The sequence below is a fragment of the Meles meles genome, chromosome 16, assembly GCF_922984935.1.
Source record: "Meles meles chromosome 16, mMelMel3.1 paternal haplotype, whole genome shotgun sequence".
Classification (NCBI taxonomy): domain Eukaryota; kingdom Metazoa; phylum Chordata; class Mammalia; order Carnivora; family Mustelidae; genus Meles; species Meles meles.
The window spans coordinates 58,118,630-58,131,287 of NC_060081.1; the positions used below are offsets into that span (position 1 = coordinate 58,118,630).

Sequence of the window (12,658 nt, forward strand, 5' to 3'; positions counted from 1 at the left end):
AAAGTATTTTTTTTTTTTTAAGATTTTATTTATTTATTTGACAGACACAGATCACAAGTAGGCAGAGAGGCAGGCAGAGAGAGAGAGGGAAGCAGGCTCCCTGCTGAGCAGAGAGCCCGATGCGGGACTCGATCCCAGGACCCCGAGATCATGACCTGAGCCGAAGGCAGCGGCTTAACCCACTGAGCCACCCAGGCGCCCCAGAAGAAAGTATTTTTATTTGTACATTCCCCGTAGCAAAGGAGCTGAGAATCTTTTTTTTTTTTTTTTTTAAGATTTATTTATTTATTTATTTGACACAGAGAGAGACAGGGAGAGAGGGAACACAAGCAGGGGAAGCCAGAGAAGGAGAAGCAGGCTTCCCACTGAGCAGTGAGCCAACATGGGGCCCGATCCCAGGACCCTGGGAACATGACCTGAGTCAAAGGCAGATGCCCAACGACTGAGTCACCAGCTGCCCCTGAGAATCTTACTTAAAGCTAGACTTTTGTTGGTGTGCAGGGGTGGTTTAGTTAAGCATCTGACTCTTGATCTCTGCGTTAAGTCTTGATCTCCATGTTGTGAGTTCAGGCACCACACTGGGCATGGACCCTACTTAAAAAACAAAAAACAAAAAACTACACTTTTGAAAAAATACAGGGGAAGTGCTAATAACTTTACTGGAAACTAAAATCTTTCCAGTATGGAGTTTGTCTGTTTTTGGGTACTCTAACATGCAAGCAGACCGTTTGAAGGTAGAAGGTACCTATTGTTCTTTGTTTGGTTCTTTTAAACTTCCTATTTAGAGAATTTAGGAAACTGATGCTAGTGGGAGGGCAGAACCAATGAAGAAGTGAACTTCTTGATACCCTAGATTCATTCAGGATTGTTCCATCTGGAATCTTTGTAGGGTTAGTTTTTTGGACCTGAAGTGACTTGACCTGAACTCCTCAATACAAGGGACCTGAGTGCCTCTCTTCATGCAGGAATAGTGAGGAAGGGAATAGCCTGTTCGGCCCCTGGGCTGCTGCTGAGTGCAGAGGAGAATTTAGTTTTGGGGTACTGGAGAAAAGAAAATTAATGAGGCCAGATTTCTTCATAAAGGAGACAAAATTTGATTAACATTTGGGAAGGATCTGAGTTTACAGTAATGTTCTTGGAATTACCCATTTCCTTGATTTAAAATGGGTTAGCATAATTAGATTTATACTGGGGGGACAGTATCCAGTTTTAGAAGTTGACAATGTTATTTTTTTTTTTTTTTTCAGAATTCAACAGTAACAATTGAAGAATTCCATTGCAAGCTCCAAGAGGCGACAAACTTTCCTCTTCGTCCTTTTGTGATTCCATTCCTCAAGGTAATTGTTATGAGATAGTTACTGAATGTAATTTATGTTTAGATTTTTCCTCAAGATCTGCTGCTGATCCTGTCCTGTGATCTCAGTCAGGGTGGCTTACTGTATTTTCATATCTTTATTTTATTTCGGTCTGCTAGAGAAATGTGAGTGGTCTGTAGATAATAAGCCTTACTTACACGTGGTGAGATGAGAATTGCAAAAGCCTTTAGCTTTTAGTGGTCCATATGTGGATATTGCTGGTAGCACACAGCAATAGGGGGTAGTAAATGATTGGGCTGGAGGTGAGTGTGGGGATGCTGGGCTCTTAGCAGAGAAAGTAACTGGACACTAAATCTTCTGTTTGTGGCCCGAGGTTGAAGCATGTGTATTTTCTGAGAGGACTGTCAGACAAAGGAGAGGACCTACAGTTCCCACTTAACCTGAGGACAGAAGAGCATGTGGGAAGGCAGTGTTGCTGTCTCCCCAACCACAGTTAGTCTAGCTTCTGATCACATCCTCTAGAATTTGTGTTCCCTAGAACATAAGTTTTGGGAGACATTCTTCAGACTTGTTATATCTCTCTGACAAATAAGGCAGTATTAAATTTATATCTAGGGGCACCTGGGTGGCTCAGTGGGTTAAGGCCTCTGCTTTCGGCTCAGGTTGTGATTCCTGGGATCGATCCCCGCATCAGGCTCTCTACTCAGCCTGCTTCCCTTCCTCTCTCTCTGCTTGCCTCTCTGCCTTCTTGTGATCTCTGTCAAATAAATGAAATCTTTAAAAAATAATAATAATAAATTTATATCTAATAAGTACTTACATAAATTTATTTGAAAATAATTTTGGGGTGCCTGGTTGGCTCAGTTGGTTGGGCGACTGCCTTCGGCTCAGGTCATGATCTGAGTCCTACATTGGGCTCTCTGTTCTGCTGGGAGTCTCCTCCTCCTTCTGACCCTTCCCCCTCTCATAACTCTCTCTCACTTTCTCATCTTTCTCTCTCAAATGAATAAATACAGTTTTTTTAAAATTTCTTAATAGAAAAGTTGCAAAATGGTACAGTAAAATTCCTGTATACCATATCATATCTTCAGTCCCATTTTCCAAATGTTACTGTTTCATCACATCTACATTATTATTCTCTGTCTTCTATTTATTTTTTCTTCAGAAATACTTGAGGGGTGCCTGGCTGGCTCAGTCTTAGAGCATGTGAGTCTTAATCACAGGGTTGTGAGCTTGAGCCCCATGTTGGGTGTAAAGATGACTTAAAAATAAAATCTGTCTGGGGTGCCTGGGTGGCTCAGTGGGTTAAAGCCTCTGCCTTCGGCTCAGGTCATGGTCCCAGGGTCCTGGGATCGAGCCCCGCATCAGGCTCTCTGCTCAGCAGGAGCCTGCTTCCCTTCCTCTCTCTCTGCCTGTCTGTCTGCCTATTTGTGATCTCTGTCTATCAAATAAATAAATAAAATCTTAAAAAAAAAAAATCAGATGGTCTACTGACTGAGCCAACCACGTGCCCTAAGAAGAATAGTTTTAATAGGGTGCCTGGGTGGCTCAGTGGGTTAAGCCTCTGTCTTTATGGCTCAGGTCATGATTTCAGGGTCCTTTCTGCCCAGTGGGGAGCCTGCATCCTCCTCTCTCTCTGCCTGACTCTCTGCCTACTTGTGATCTCTTTCTGTCAAATAAATAAATAAAATCATAAAAAAAAGAATAGTTTTAAGAGATGAACATTTATAATCAGTTTGTGATAGGGAACACAACTCTGAGCCCCAGTTAATGTAAATGTTTTATCTTCAACCCCCCAACAAAATGAATTCCATTCTTTTTAGTAGCAGTAGACTAATGTTACAAAAATTATATTGTGGTTTATGTTCAACTTTTGTCAACACAGTGTAGAAATTTGTTTTCTCTCTTACATATGAGTTACCCACATAATATCTTCAGTTTTGCCTCTTGACTTACAACACCTAAAACATCTGGCCATATAAATATACCCCTTTTTACCTGCTTTTACCTTCACTTCCTAAAAAAATATAATAGTGCAGGGGCACCTGGCTGGTTCCGTTGGGGGAGCATCCAGCTCTGGATCTTGAGGTTGTGGGTTCAAGCCCCATGTTTTGGGTGTAGAGATTACTTAAAAATAAAATCTTTTAAAAATATATAATAGTGGGGCGCTTGGGAGGTTCAGTCAGTTAAGCCTTTGGATCAGGTCGTGATCTCGGGCTGCGGTTGAGCCCTTTGTCTGGCTCCCTGCTCAGCAGGGAGTCTGCTTCTCCCTCTCCTTCCTACCTTCTTCCCTACTCATGCTCTCTCTCCCTCAAATGAAAAAAATCTTTAAGAAAAACCACGTGTGTGTGTGTGTGTGTGTGTGTGTGTGTGTGTGTGTGTTTGGTTTTATATATGGTGTGTGTGTATATATATGTATATGCATCAAGAAGATGGGTCATGTTACTAAAGTATTGATAATTAGTTCTTAAATCTTTTTTTAAAACCTTTTAAAATTATTATTATTTTATAAAGATTTTATTTATTTATTTGCCAGAGAGTGAGAATACAAGCAAGGGAAGAGGCAGGCAGAGGGAGAAGTAGGCTCCCTGCTGAGCAAGGAGCTCAACGCCCCCAGGACCCTGGGATCTTAACCCAAGCTGAAGGCAGACGCTCAACCAACTGAACCACCTAGGCATCCCTAAATCTTTTAAAATTAGAGTAGGGGTGCCTGGGTGGCTCAATCTTGATTTCAGCTCAGATTTTGATATTGGGGTCCTGGGATCAAGCTCCATATTGGGTTTACCACTTAAAAGGGAGTCTGCTTCTTTTCCTCTTCCTTTGCTTCTCCCCCTGCTTGCACGCTGTCTCTCTCTCTCTCTCACCAAAAAAAAAAAATAAAGATTTAAAATTAGAGTGTAGTAAACAAACAGGAAAATTCGTAGGTGTCAGGTGCCCAGGCTGTGTGTGCCTCTGTTCTAATAGGATTGAAGTCTTGCCTCTCAGAGCAGTCTATAGTACCACCCTAAAACAGCTGTGCTGGTTCTATCTTGGTCTCTTTGCTCTATGTCAAAGTTAATAGACAATTATCCCCTCTAAGACTATAGAACCAAGAAAGATTTGTGAAATTTATGTTAATAGGAAATAATTAGGGGCGCCTGGGTGGCTCGGTGGATTTAGTCTCTGCCTTCGGCTCATGATCTCAGGTTATGATCTCAGGGTCCTAGGATTGAGCCCTGCATCAGGCTCTCTGCTCAGCAGGGAGCCTGCTTCCCTTTCTGCCTGCTTGTGATCTCTCTCTCTCTGTCAAATAAATAAAAATCTTTTAAAAAAGGAAATAACTTTTAAAAATTCATCAAAGGGCACATGTCACCAATACAAAGATCTGACATGGTATTTTTTTTTTTAATTTTTTTTTTTATAGTTGCTACAAGATTGAGGTTATAGAACAAAATTTAAAAGTGTTTTATATTGTCAAATTCCCTATTCTTAACTCTGTTATTTTGGAAAACAGCATGAGGTAGGTTGTTATGGCAGCTCTTTGGCTAACATTTGGATTTTGTCAATTTATTTCTGCTTTAAAACAGTGACTAATCATGCTGCCTGCTAAATTAACCCTTGGTAAAGTAGTGACTACTTTCATCTATTTAAATTCTCCTTTTATTTGTTCATCTGTTTCCCTTGAGATGAAGACTTCTGTTATGGGCTCCGTCTGAATTATTCTTAAATTTGGGGAGAAAATTTAATTATTATTATAATAATAATATAATTTTCTTTTAATAAAAGGAATATAGGAAAAGTACATTTTACATATGAAGGACTTAGAGTGAAGTTTATAGATGTATAGGGTTTTTTATATGATTTGTCCCCATTAAAGGTTTTCTAAGTTTGAGAAGAAAATATAATCAGTATATAGTTAATTATCCTTTTACAAACGAAAGCATATCCACTTAGGGTGCCACACTAAGAAATAGATTTTGCCCATGGGTCACCTATGCATACTCAGGGTCTAGTCTAATGCTCCTTGCCTCCATTTCCATCACTCCCAATACTTTCTTTAAGACCCCATTTCCTACCATGCCAGAATAATTACTGCTTCCAGAATTCCCTGATAGTTGTCATAGGGAACATGAAAGGAAGGTTGGCCCCTGCTATCAGAGTTGGGTTGGACTTTGAAAGAGAGAAACCAAGACTTAGTGATAGAGGAAAGAGTGAATTCTCCTACCCCTGTGTAGATAGTACTGATTCTCTAACTGACCTCTTCAGAAATACATATTTAAACTTTTTTTTTTTTTTTTTTTTTTTTTTTTAAATTTTAAGTTGATTCCACGTCCAACATCAGTCTTGAACTCTTGACCATGAGATCAGGAGTTGCATGCTCTACCAACTGAGTCAGCCAGTTGCCCCAAAATGTATAAATTTTTAGCTCACTCTGTTCAACAAACCTTCATTGAGCTTTGATTCTGTACTAGGTCACAAAGGTAAACAAAGCCCAGTTTTCCCCTTTAGGGGCTTTACACCTTGTGGGGGGAAAAGAGACAAGTTAACCAATAGTTCAAGTTCAGTATTACAGATGTTACTTTACTCATAGAGAGGTATATAAAAATCAGGCTGACAAGGAGAGAAGAAGGGGTTTTGTCTTGTTTTATCTTATTTGTTAAAGTCTTTTCAGGTGCTGAGCCCTGTAGTGTAGGGCCCAACACCTAGAAAACTGCCTTCCAGCCCCTGCCTCTTCTTTTCAAGGCCAATCTGCCCCTGCTGCAGCGAGAACTGCTGCACTGCGCCCGAGCCGCCAAGCAGACCCCATCCCAGTACCTGGCTCAGCATGAACACCTTCTGCTCAACACAAGTATTGCGTCGCCTGCTGATTCTTCTGAGCTGCTCATGGAAGTGCATGGAAACGGAAAGAGGCCCAGTCCAGAAAGGTGAGCAGAGAAGTGCTTTGTTGTCCTTGCTTTTCTAGAATTACATTGAGCTTCTCCTTTGCTTGCAAAAGAAAGAGAATTTGATTACTGCGATTATATGTAGGTATGGATGCAGAATTTTAGCATTAGTTTTGCTTTGTCACAACGTCTGATAGCAGAGTGTTTCTCAAATCTGTAGGTGTAGCTTCCAGACACAAGTATTTTTCAAAAACTCTTCAGATGACTATGTCCACCCTGGCTGAGAGACTCCACTCTAGGGCATTCTGTGGGTCCACTGCTCCAGAACCATAGGAAATACAGTCTGGGTCCCCTGAGGGGGATCAGTCTGTTGAGCAGCTGCCTTCGGCTCTTATAATGATCCCAGGATCCTGGGATCCATCCCCACCTCAGGCTTCTTGCCCAGCAGGGAGCCTGCTTCTCCCTCTCCCTCTGCCTGCTGCTCCTGCTGCTCATGCTCTCTCTCTCGCTATCTCTCTCTATCAAATGAATAAATAAAATCTTTAAGAAAAAAAAGACCAAGGCATTTTTTTCCGATGTGTGAAATCTAATAGTAAAGTATAACAATTAATAATTGATGCTTGCTAATGAATCCCCTTTATTTTGATGATTGAAATTGTATTAATTTATTCTGGAAATTCCAGTATGAGTGTCTGAAAGTGTTATTCAAGGAAGTAATATTTTAACACAGTGGAAAATTTAATACAGTGTGGAAATTGAAGCAAAATGACTGGAAACTGTACTGATTCACAAGTGTATTATGTGAACCGTTTTCCTTCCATGTGAAGAATTGTTTCTTTCCAAAAATGGACGTCCAGAGCAGCAAATTTGACCTCAAAATGTTTCTGAACATAGTTGAGCTCATAATCCTCTGTATCCTGCCACATAAGAAAATGCTGTAATCTCTCCTTTGCTTCATGAGGTTGAGGTGTTTCTGCCTGATTGTGGATAGATTTAACCTCTCTTTTCATGCTGGAATAAATCACAGTTTATCTGCCTGGCCCCTGGAGAAATTTCCATTCATGCCTATGTCACACCTTTCTTTATTATGTTCCTGTTTGTGAAAGTGCATAGCACTATACATAACACAGATCGGTGCTTAAGACATTTTTGCATGAACAGTTGTTGATGGGCTCAGATATGTACTTCTGGTTCTTCTGCAGGAGGGAAGAGAACAGTTTTGAAAGAGACACAATTCCTCCCGAGCCTCCCGCCAAGAGAGTGTGCACCATCAGCCCTGCTCCCCGGCACAGTCCTGCGCTCCCTGTGCCCCTCATGAATCCTGGGGGCCAGTTCCATCCTACTCCTCCACCTCTCCAGCACTATACCTTAGAAGATATTGCAACTTCACACCTGTATCGTGAGCCCAACAAGATGCTAGAACACCGCGAAGTTCGTGAGAGACACCACAGTCTTAGTAAGTGACATGAGCAGCATGGTAATGCTTTAAATTGAGATTGAATCTTTGGTTTTCTTTCCTACTCAGTTATAAAGCAAAATGATACAATCATTGCTTTTTTTCACTGAAAAGATAAAACAGTATTGTACATAAAAAAGAATATTAGAGTTGTTGTGACCTTGTTGCTATTATCCTTAACAGTAGAACTGGGATTAAATACATTTTAGGAAATACATATTGAAATATTTAAGAATAAAAAGGTATTACTTATTCACAGGTTGCAGAAAACTAGAGAATGTTGAAACAAATGAGCTAAAATATTAGCATTTTGGAAATCTGGGTGAAGGATATATGAAAATTTGTTAACTGTTTTTGTGATTTGTCTGTAAATCTGGATTTATTTCCCAGTAAATTGTTCTTAAAATTAAACAAAGATATGGAATATGTGGTCTTAAAAATGAGAGTGCATGGATGGTTAGGTCAGGAAGTGAGGCATATCTCAATTTAAATCTTGGGTCTGCATCCTGGTTAGCTGTGTGATCTTACGCAAGTTGCTTAGGTTCTCTGAGCCTCAGGTTATTAGTTTCTAAAATGGAGATGATATTGCCACTTGTGCTGGGTCGTTGTTACATTTGGAATCCCTTTCATATGCATCCTCAGTAACCATTAAATTTAGGAAGAAGCAAAAACAAACATTACCCAAGATCAGTTTTGAACAAAACTTATTGTCATGTCCTCACATAAGTTTACTATAGAAGGTTTCCCTGGAGTAAGTGCTGAGCAGGTGTCAGAGCAGAGAACCAAAGGGCTGTTAACTTCCAGAGCTTTCCCTACATTTCATTTGTGGGGTACGCCATGGGGTAAAAAATTGCAGCACAGTTGCTTGTCCCCATTCTGACTTAGGCTCAGCTCAGCTTGCTAGCACCTTTCAGAGGCTTGTATCCTCTGTATCCTATCATAGTAGGACTCTGGCTTCATGCAGTGGTAGCTGAATGGCGAGGGCCATGACAACAGTCTCAGCTGCCAGCATTTATAGGTACTGCTTAGATTGCAGTATATGCCCCTCATATGGACCTTGTCTTGTGCAATCCTCACAGTCCCATGCAGTTGTTACCCCTTTTTTAGAGATGAGAGGTAAAGGAACTGTGGCCAAAATCTCATAACTAGAGTGAGTGCTAGAGACAAGATTCTGACCCAGCTATCTGATGCCCAAAGCTTGGCAACATTGCTGATATGCTTTGGTGCCTCCCTTTGCAGCTGTCTGTGTGGTCCAGTCCCTTTTCTCCTATGTCCCTCTTTTTATGTTAAAAACAGGGCTTGCTGTTGATTTCTTCTGTATTCATTCATACTTTTTAACTAGTTTGATCCATTACTTTTTGAGAAAGAAATGTGTTGAAATCTAGCTGTAACTGCATTGTGGTCAGATTTTCCTTTAATTTCTAAAAATTCTAGAAGAATTTTTTTTTTTTTTTTTTTTTAGTCTTGAAATGTTTTATGTGAAAGACCTTCAGTCTTCTTCGTGGTTTATTTTAGGTTTAACCATTTCATTTGTCTTTTGGACTGGTTACAGATTCCTTCAATTTCCCTAGTCCTCTTGAACTCATATGCCCTAGTTCTCAATTCTTACCAAGCCATTTACTCCCTCCCCTTTTTAAACAAATACATTGCAGCCCCTTCCCTTTGCTCTCCTGAAATGAAAGTTTAGAGATACTGTCGCCTGTCTTAGACCCGTGAGGATAATATATAAGAAATTATTAAAATACTTTAGTGCTTAGGCATGACTTCACAAGAAGATATAATAAAATAAGCAGGTGCTTACAGACATACTGGATCACTATCAGTACAACGCCTGCAAATACAGACTGATAATAGCTGTGTTACATTAATGATTTCAAGACTTCGAGCAGTGATGTCATATGTGACAGGATTTTTCAAAATAGTGGACAGCTCTTAATTGAGTATACCCTTGATCCACACAGTCATTGCATTCTTGAGAATTTCATTATAAATTAAAACGATACAAAAAATATTTTGTGGGAGGTGCCTGGCTGGCTTAGTTGGTAGAACATGCAGCTCTTAATCCTCAGGGTTGTGAATTGAAGCCCCGTGCTGAGCATAGAGCTGACTTAAAAATATATGTATTTTTTGGTAATACAAAGTTGTTTCCAAGTGTTTGTACTGTACTCATTCTAGTTGTGGTAGTTAAGTATTTATTTGCATTGTGCTGCATCCTTGCCAACATTTAGTATTACCTGACAATTTAATTTTTTTCAGTGTATGGATATAGAAAGATATCTTAGTGACGATTTTATTTGCACTGTGACTGCTTATAACTTCGAATGTCTTCATGTGTTTATGGGCCATCTGTGCTTTTCTGTCTGTGGTTTACGTGTTTCTTTCTTTTACCTGTTTTTCTTTTTGGGCTGTTTGTCTTTCATACTTGATTGTCAGATTTTTTATATATTCTAAATGTGATTTTTGTTGTTAATGGTGGTTTTACGTCATTTTTTGGGTCCCACACACCATTGTAAATCATTGCCCTAGTCGTGTGCTCATAGTTGGTATGGATGTGTGTGTATCTACTTGGTAGAATTTTGTTTATTGAATTCTTCCCTCTGTCATCAAATTTAATCTCTAATTTCTAATAGGTCTAAATGGAGGCTATCAAGATGAGTTGGTAGACCACCGTTTGACAGAAAGAGAATGGGCTGATGAATGGAAACATCTTGATCATGTACGACTCTTAACGGTGTATAATTTCCTATTACATTTAATTCTTAATATTACCAATAATAATGGAGTATATAAGCCTGAAGTGAACTTAAGCAGAGCCACAGTGTCTCTGCAGTAAAAAGTTGATTTATCAGGGTTCCTGGCTTGCTCAGTCAGTAGAGCATGCAGCTCGATTTCAGGGTTGTGAGTTCAAGCCCTTCAAGTCCCATGTTGGGTGTAGAGCTTATTTAAAAAATAATAATAATAAAATAAAATAAACTTGATTTATCTGGCACTCCCCTAGCTAGAGACCTAAGAGTAACTCTTAAACCTTTGCAGTGGGGTAATCAGTCACTTCAGGATATGACCAAGTGAAATCATAAAGAATAATGATTAAAAACAGGTTTGTGAGTTCAGGTCCCAGCGTTGCCACTTCCTACCTTTGTGTGATGGGCAAGTTGTTTTTACAGTTTCTAGCCTTAATTTTTATATCTTAAAAAAAGAATACTGTATTACTTAAATTCACAACAGGGATATCTGGATGGCTTAGCTGTTAAGCATCTGCTTTAGCTCAGGCCATGATCCCAGAGTCCTGGGATCGAGCCCCTGTCAGGCTCCCTGCTGAGCAGGGAGCCTGCTTCTCCCTCTCCTGTGTCCCCTGCTTGTGTTCCCTCTCTCATTGTCCCTCTCTGTCAAATAAATATAATCTTTTAAAAAAATAATAAATTCACAGGAGGATGGTTATAATATGTATATGTAAGGTGCTTATCACAGGATCTAGTGTGTATGCAAATAAATGGTGCTTCTCAAAAAACAAATGAGAGGGTGCTTCCACCATAGTGTTGAAAGGACTATATTATGGTGAAAGACTCTGGCTCCTTCAACCTGGAAGAATCCAAAAAGTGTTACTTTGAAATTTAAAAAAAAAATATATATATATATATATATATATATAAGATTTTTATTTATTTGACAGACAGAAATGGAACACAAGCTGTTTAAAAAGCTGTAAAGGGGTGCAGGGGTGACTCAGTCAAGTGTCCCTCTCTTGATTTTGATTTTGGCTCTGGTCATGATCTCAGGGTTGTGATACCGAGCCTCGTGCTGGGGCTGTGCTGGGCATGGAGCCTGCTTAGAATTCTTCTCCCCGCCCCCGATTAAATAAATAAGTAAAAAGAAGCTGTTAAGCGTGGCTTTCATATGTAGGCTTGATATTGCTAAATCCATAAGATACTGAAGCCTTCATTCTTTATAGATTACCAGTCCTTAATTTTCAGTATTGGTTATTTGAAAATCCTAATCTTTCTTCTACTTGATTTCCTCTCTGGCTTAGGCTCTGAATTGCATTATGGAAATGGTAGAGAAGACAAGGCGCTCCATGGCAGTTCTGCGGCGCTGTCAGGAATCTGATCGCGAAGAACTTAACTACTGGAAAAGACGATGTAACGAAAACACAGAGATGAGGAAGACAGGGAGCGAGTTGGTCTCCAGGCAGCACAGTCCTGGGAGCGCAGATTCTCTCAGCAATGGTAAGGGGGAGAGTCTCACTTAAGATGGTGGGGAGGTGGGATGCCCAGGTAGCTCAGTGGTTAGGTGCTTGTCTTTGGCTCAGGTCATGATCCCAGGCTCCTTGGATCAAGTCCCACATTGGGCTCCTTGCTCAGTCGGGGGAGCCTGCTTCTCCCTTGCCTGCTCTGTCTGCTGCTTCCCCTGCTTGTGCTCACTTGCTCTCTCTGACAAATAAATAAAATCTTTATTTATCTATATTAAAAAAAAAAAAGACAGCAGGAAAGGCTTTTTGTATTTTACTTTAAAGGAAGATGGTGCGGGGCGCCTGGGTGGCTCAGTGGATTAAGCCGCTGCCTTTGGCTCAGGTCATGATCTCAGGGTCCTGGGATCGAGCCCAGCGATCGAGCCCAGCGATCGAGCCCCGCATCTCGAGCCCCACATCGGGCTCTCTGCTCAGCAGGGAGCCTGCTTCCTCCTTTGTCTCTGCCTGACTCTGCCTACTTGTGATCACTCTCTCTGTCAAATAAATAAATAAAATCTTTAAAAAAATAAATAAATAAAGGAAGATGGTGCTACGTTGTAGAGTTAGACCCAGGTGATGATGAAGAGTAAATAATAAAATATGTCAAGGATTCGGTACCTGGCATGTTCAAGAAATACTCTCTAACTTGTGGATGATGAGAATATTTGTGGTTTTGTTGTTTTTAACTCTCTCTGTGCTAAATGATCAAAGAAAGGTTGTTAAAGTCACCCTGGCTGAATGACCTAGGTACTCTCATGTACATCACATTTATTCTCAGTGGTAGCCCTGAAAATCTAAA

At 40.2% G+C, this 12,658-nt stretch overlaps 1 protein-coding gene across 2 annotated transcripts in view; it reads left to right on the forward strand.

Annotated features, from left to right (window-relative positions):
- CBFA2T2 (CBFA2/RUNX1 partner transcriptional co-repressor 2) overlaps positions 1–12,658 on the forward strand; it is a 152,836-nt gene that overhangs the window by 121,557 nt on the left and 18,621 nt on the right. For both annotated transcript variants that reach the window (XM_045981221.1, XM_045981222.1), the window contains exons 4-8: positions 1,248–1,337; positions 6,039–6,220; positions 7,381–7,634; positions 10,265–10,350; positions 11,662–11,857. In XM_045981221.1, coding sequence (XP_045837177.1) covers positions 1,248–1,337; positions 6,039–6,220; positions 7,381–7,634; positions 10,265–10,350; positions 11,662–11,857 — 808 coding nt within the window. The remainder of the gene's footprint in view (positions 1–1,247; positions 1,338–6,038; positions 6,221–7,380; positions 7,635–10,264; positions 10,351–11,661; positions 11,858–12,658) is intronic.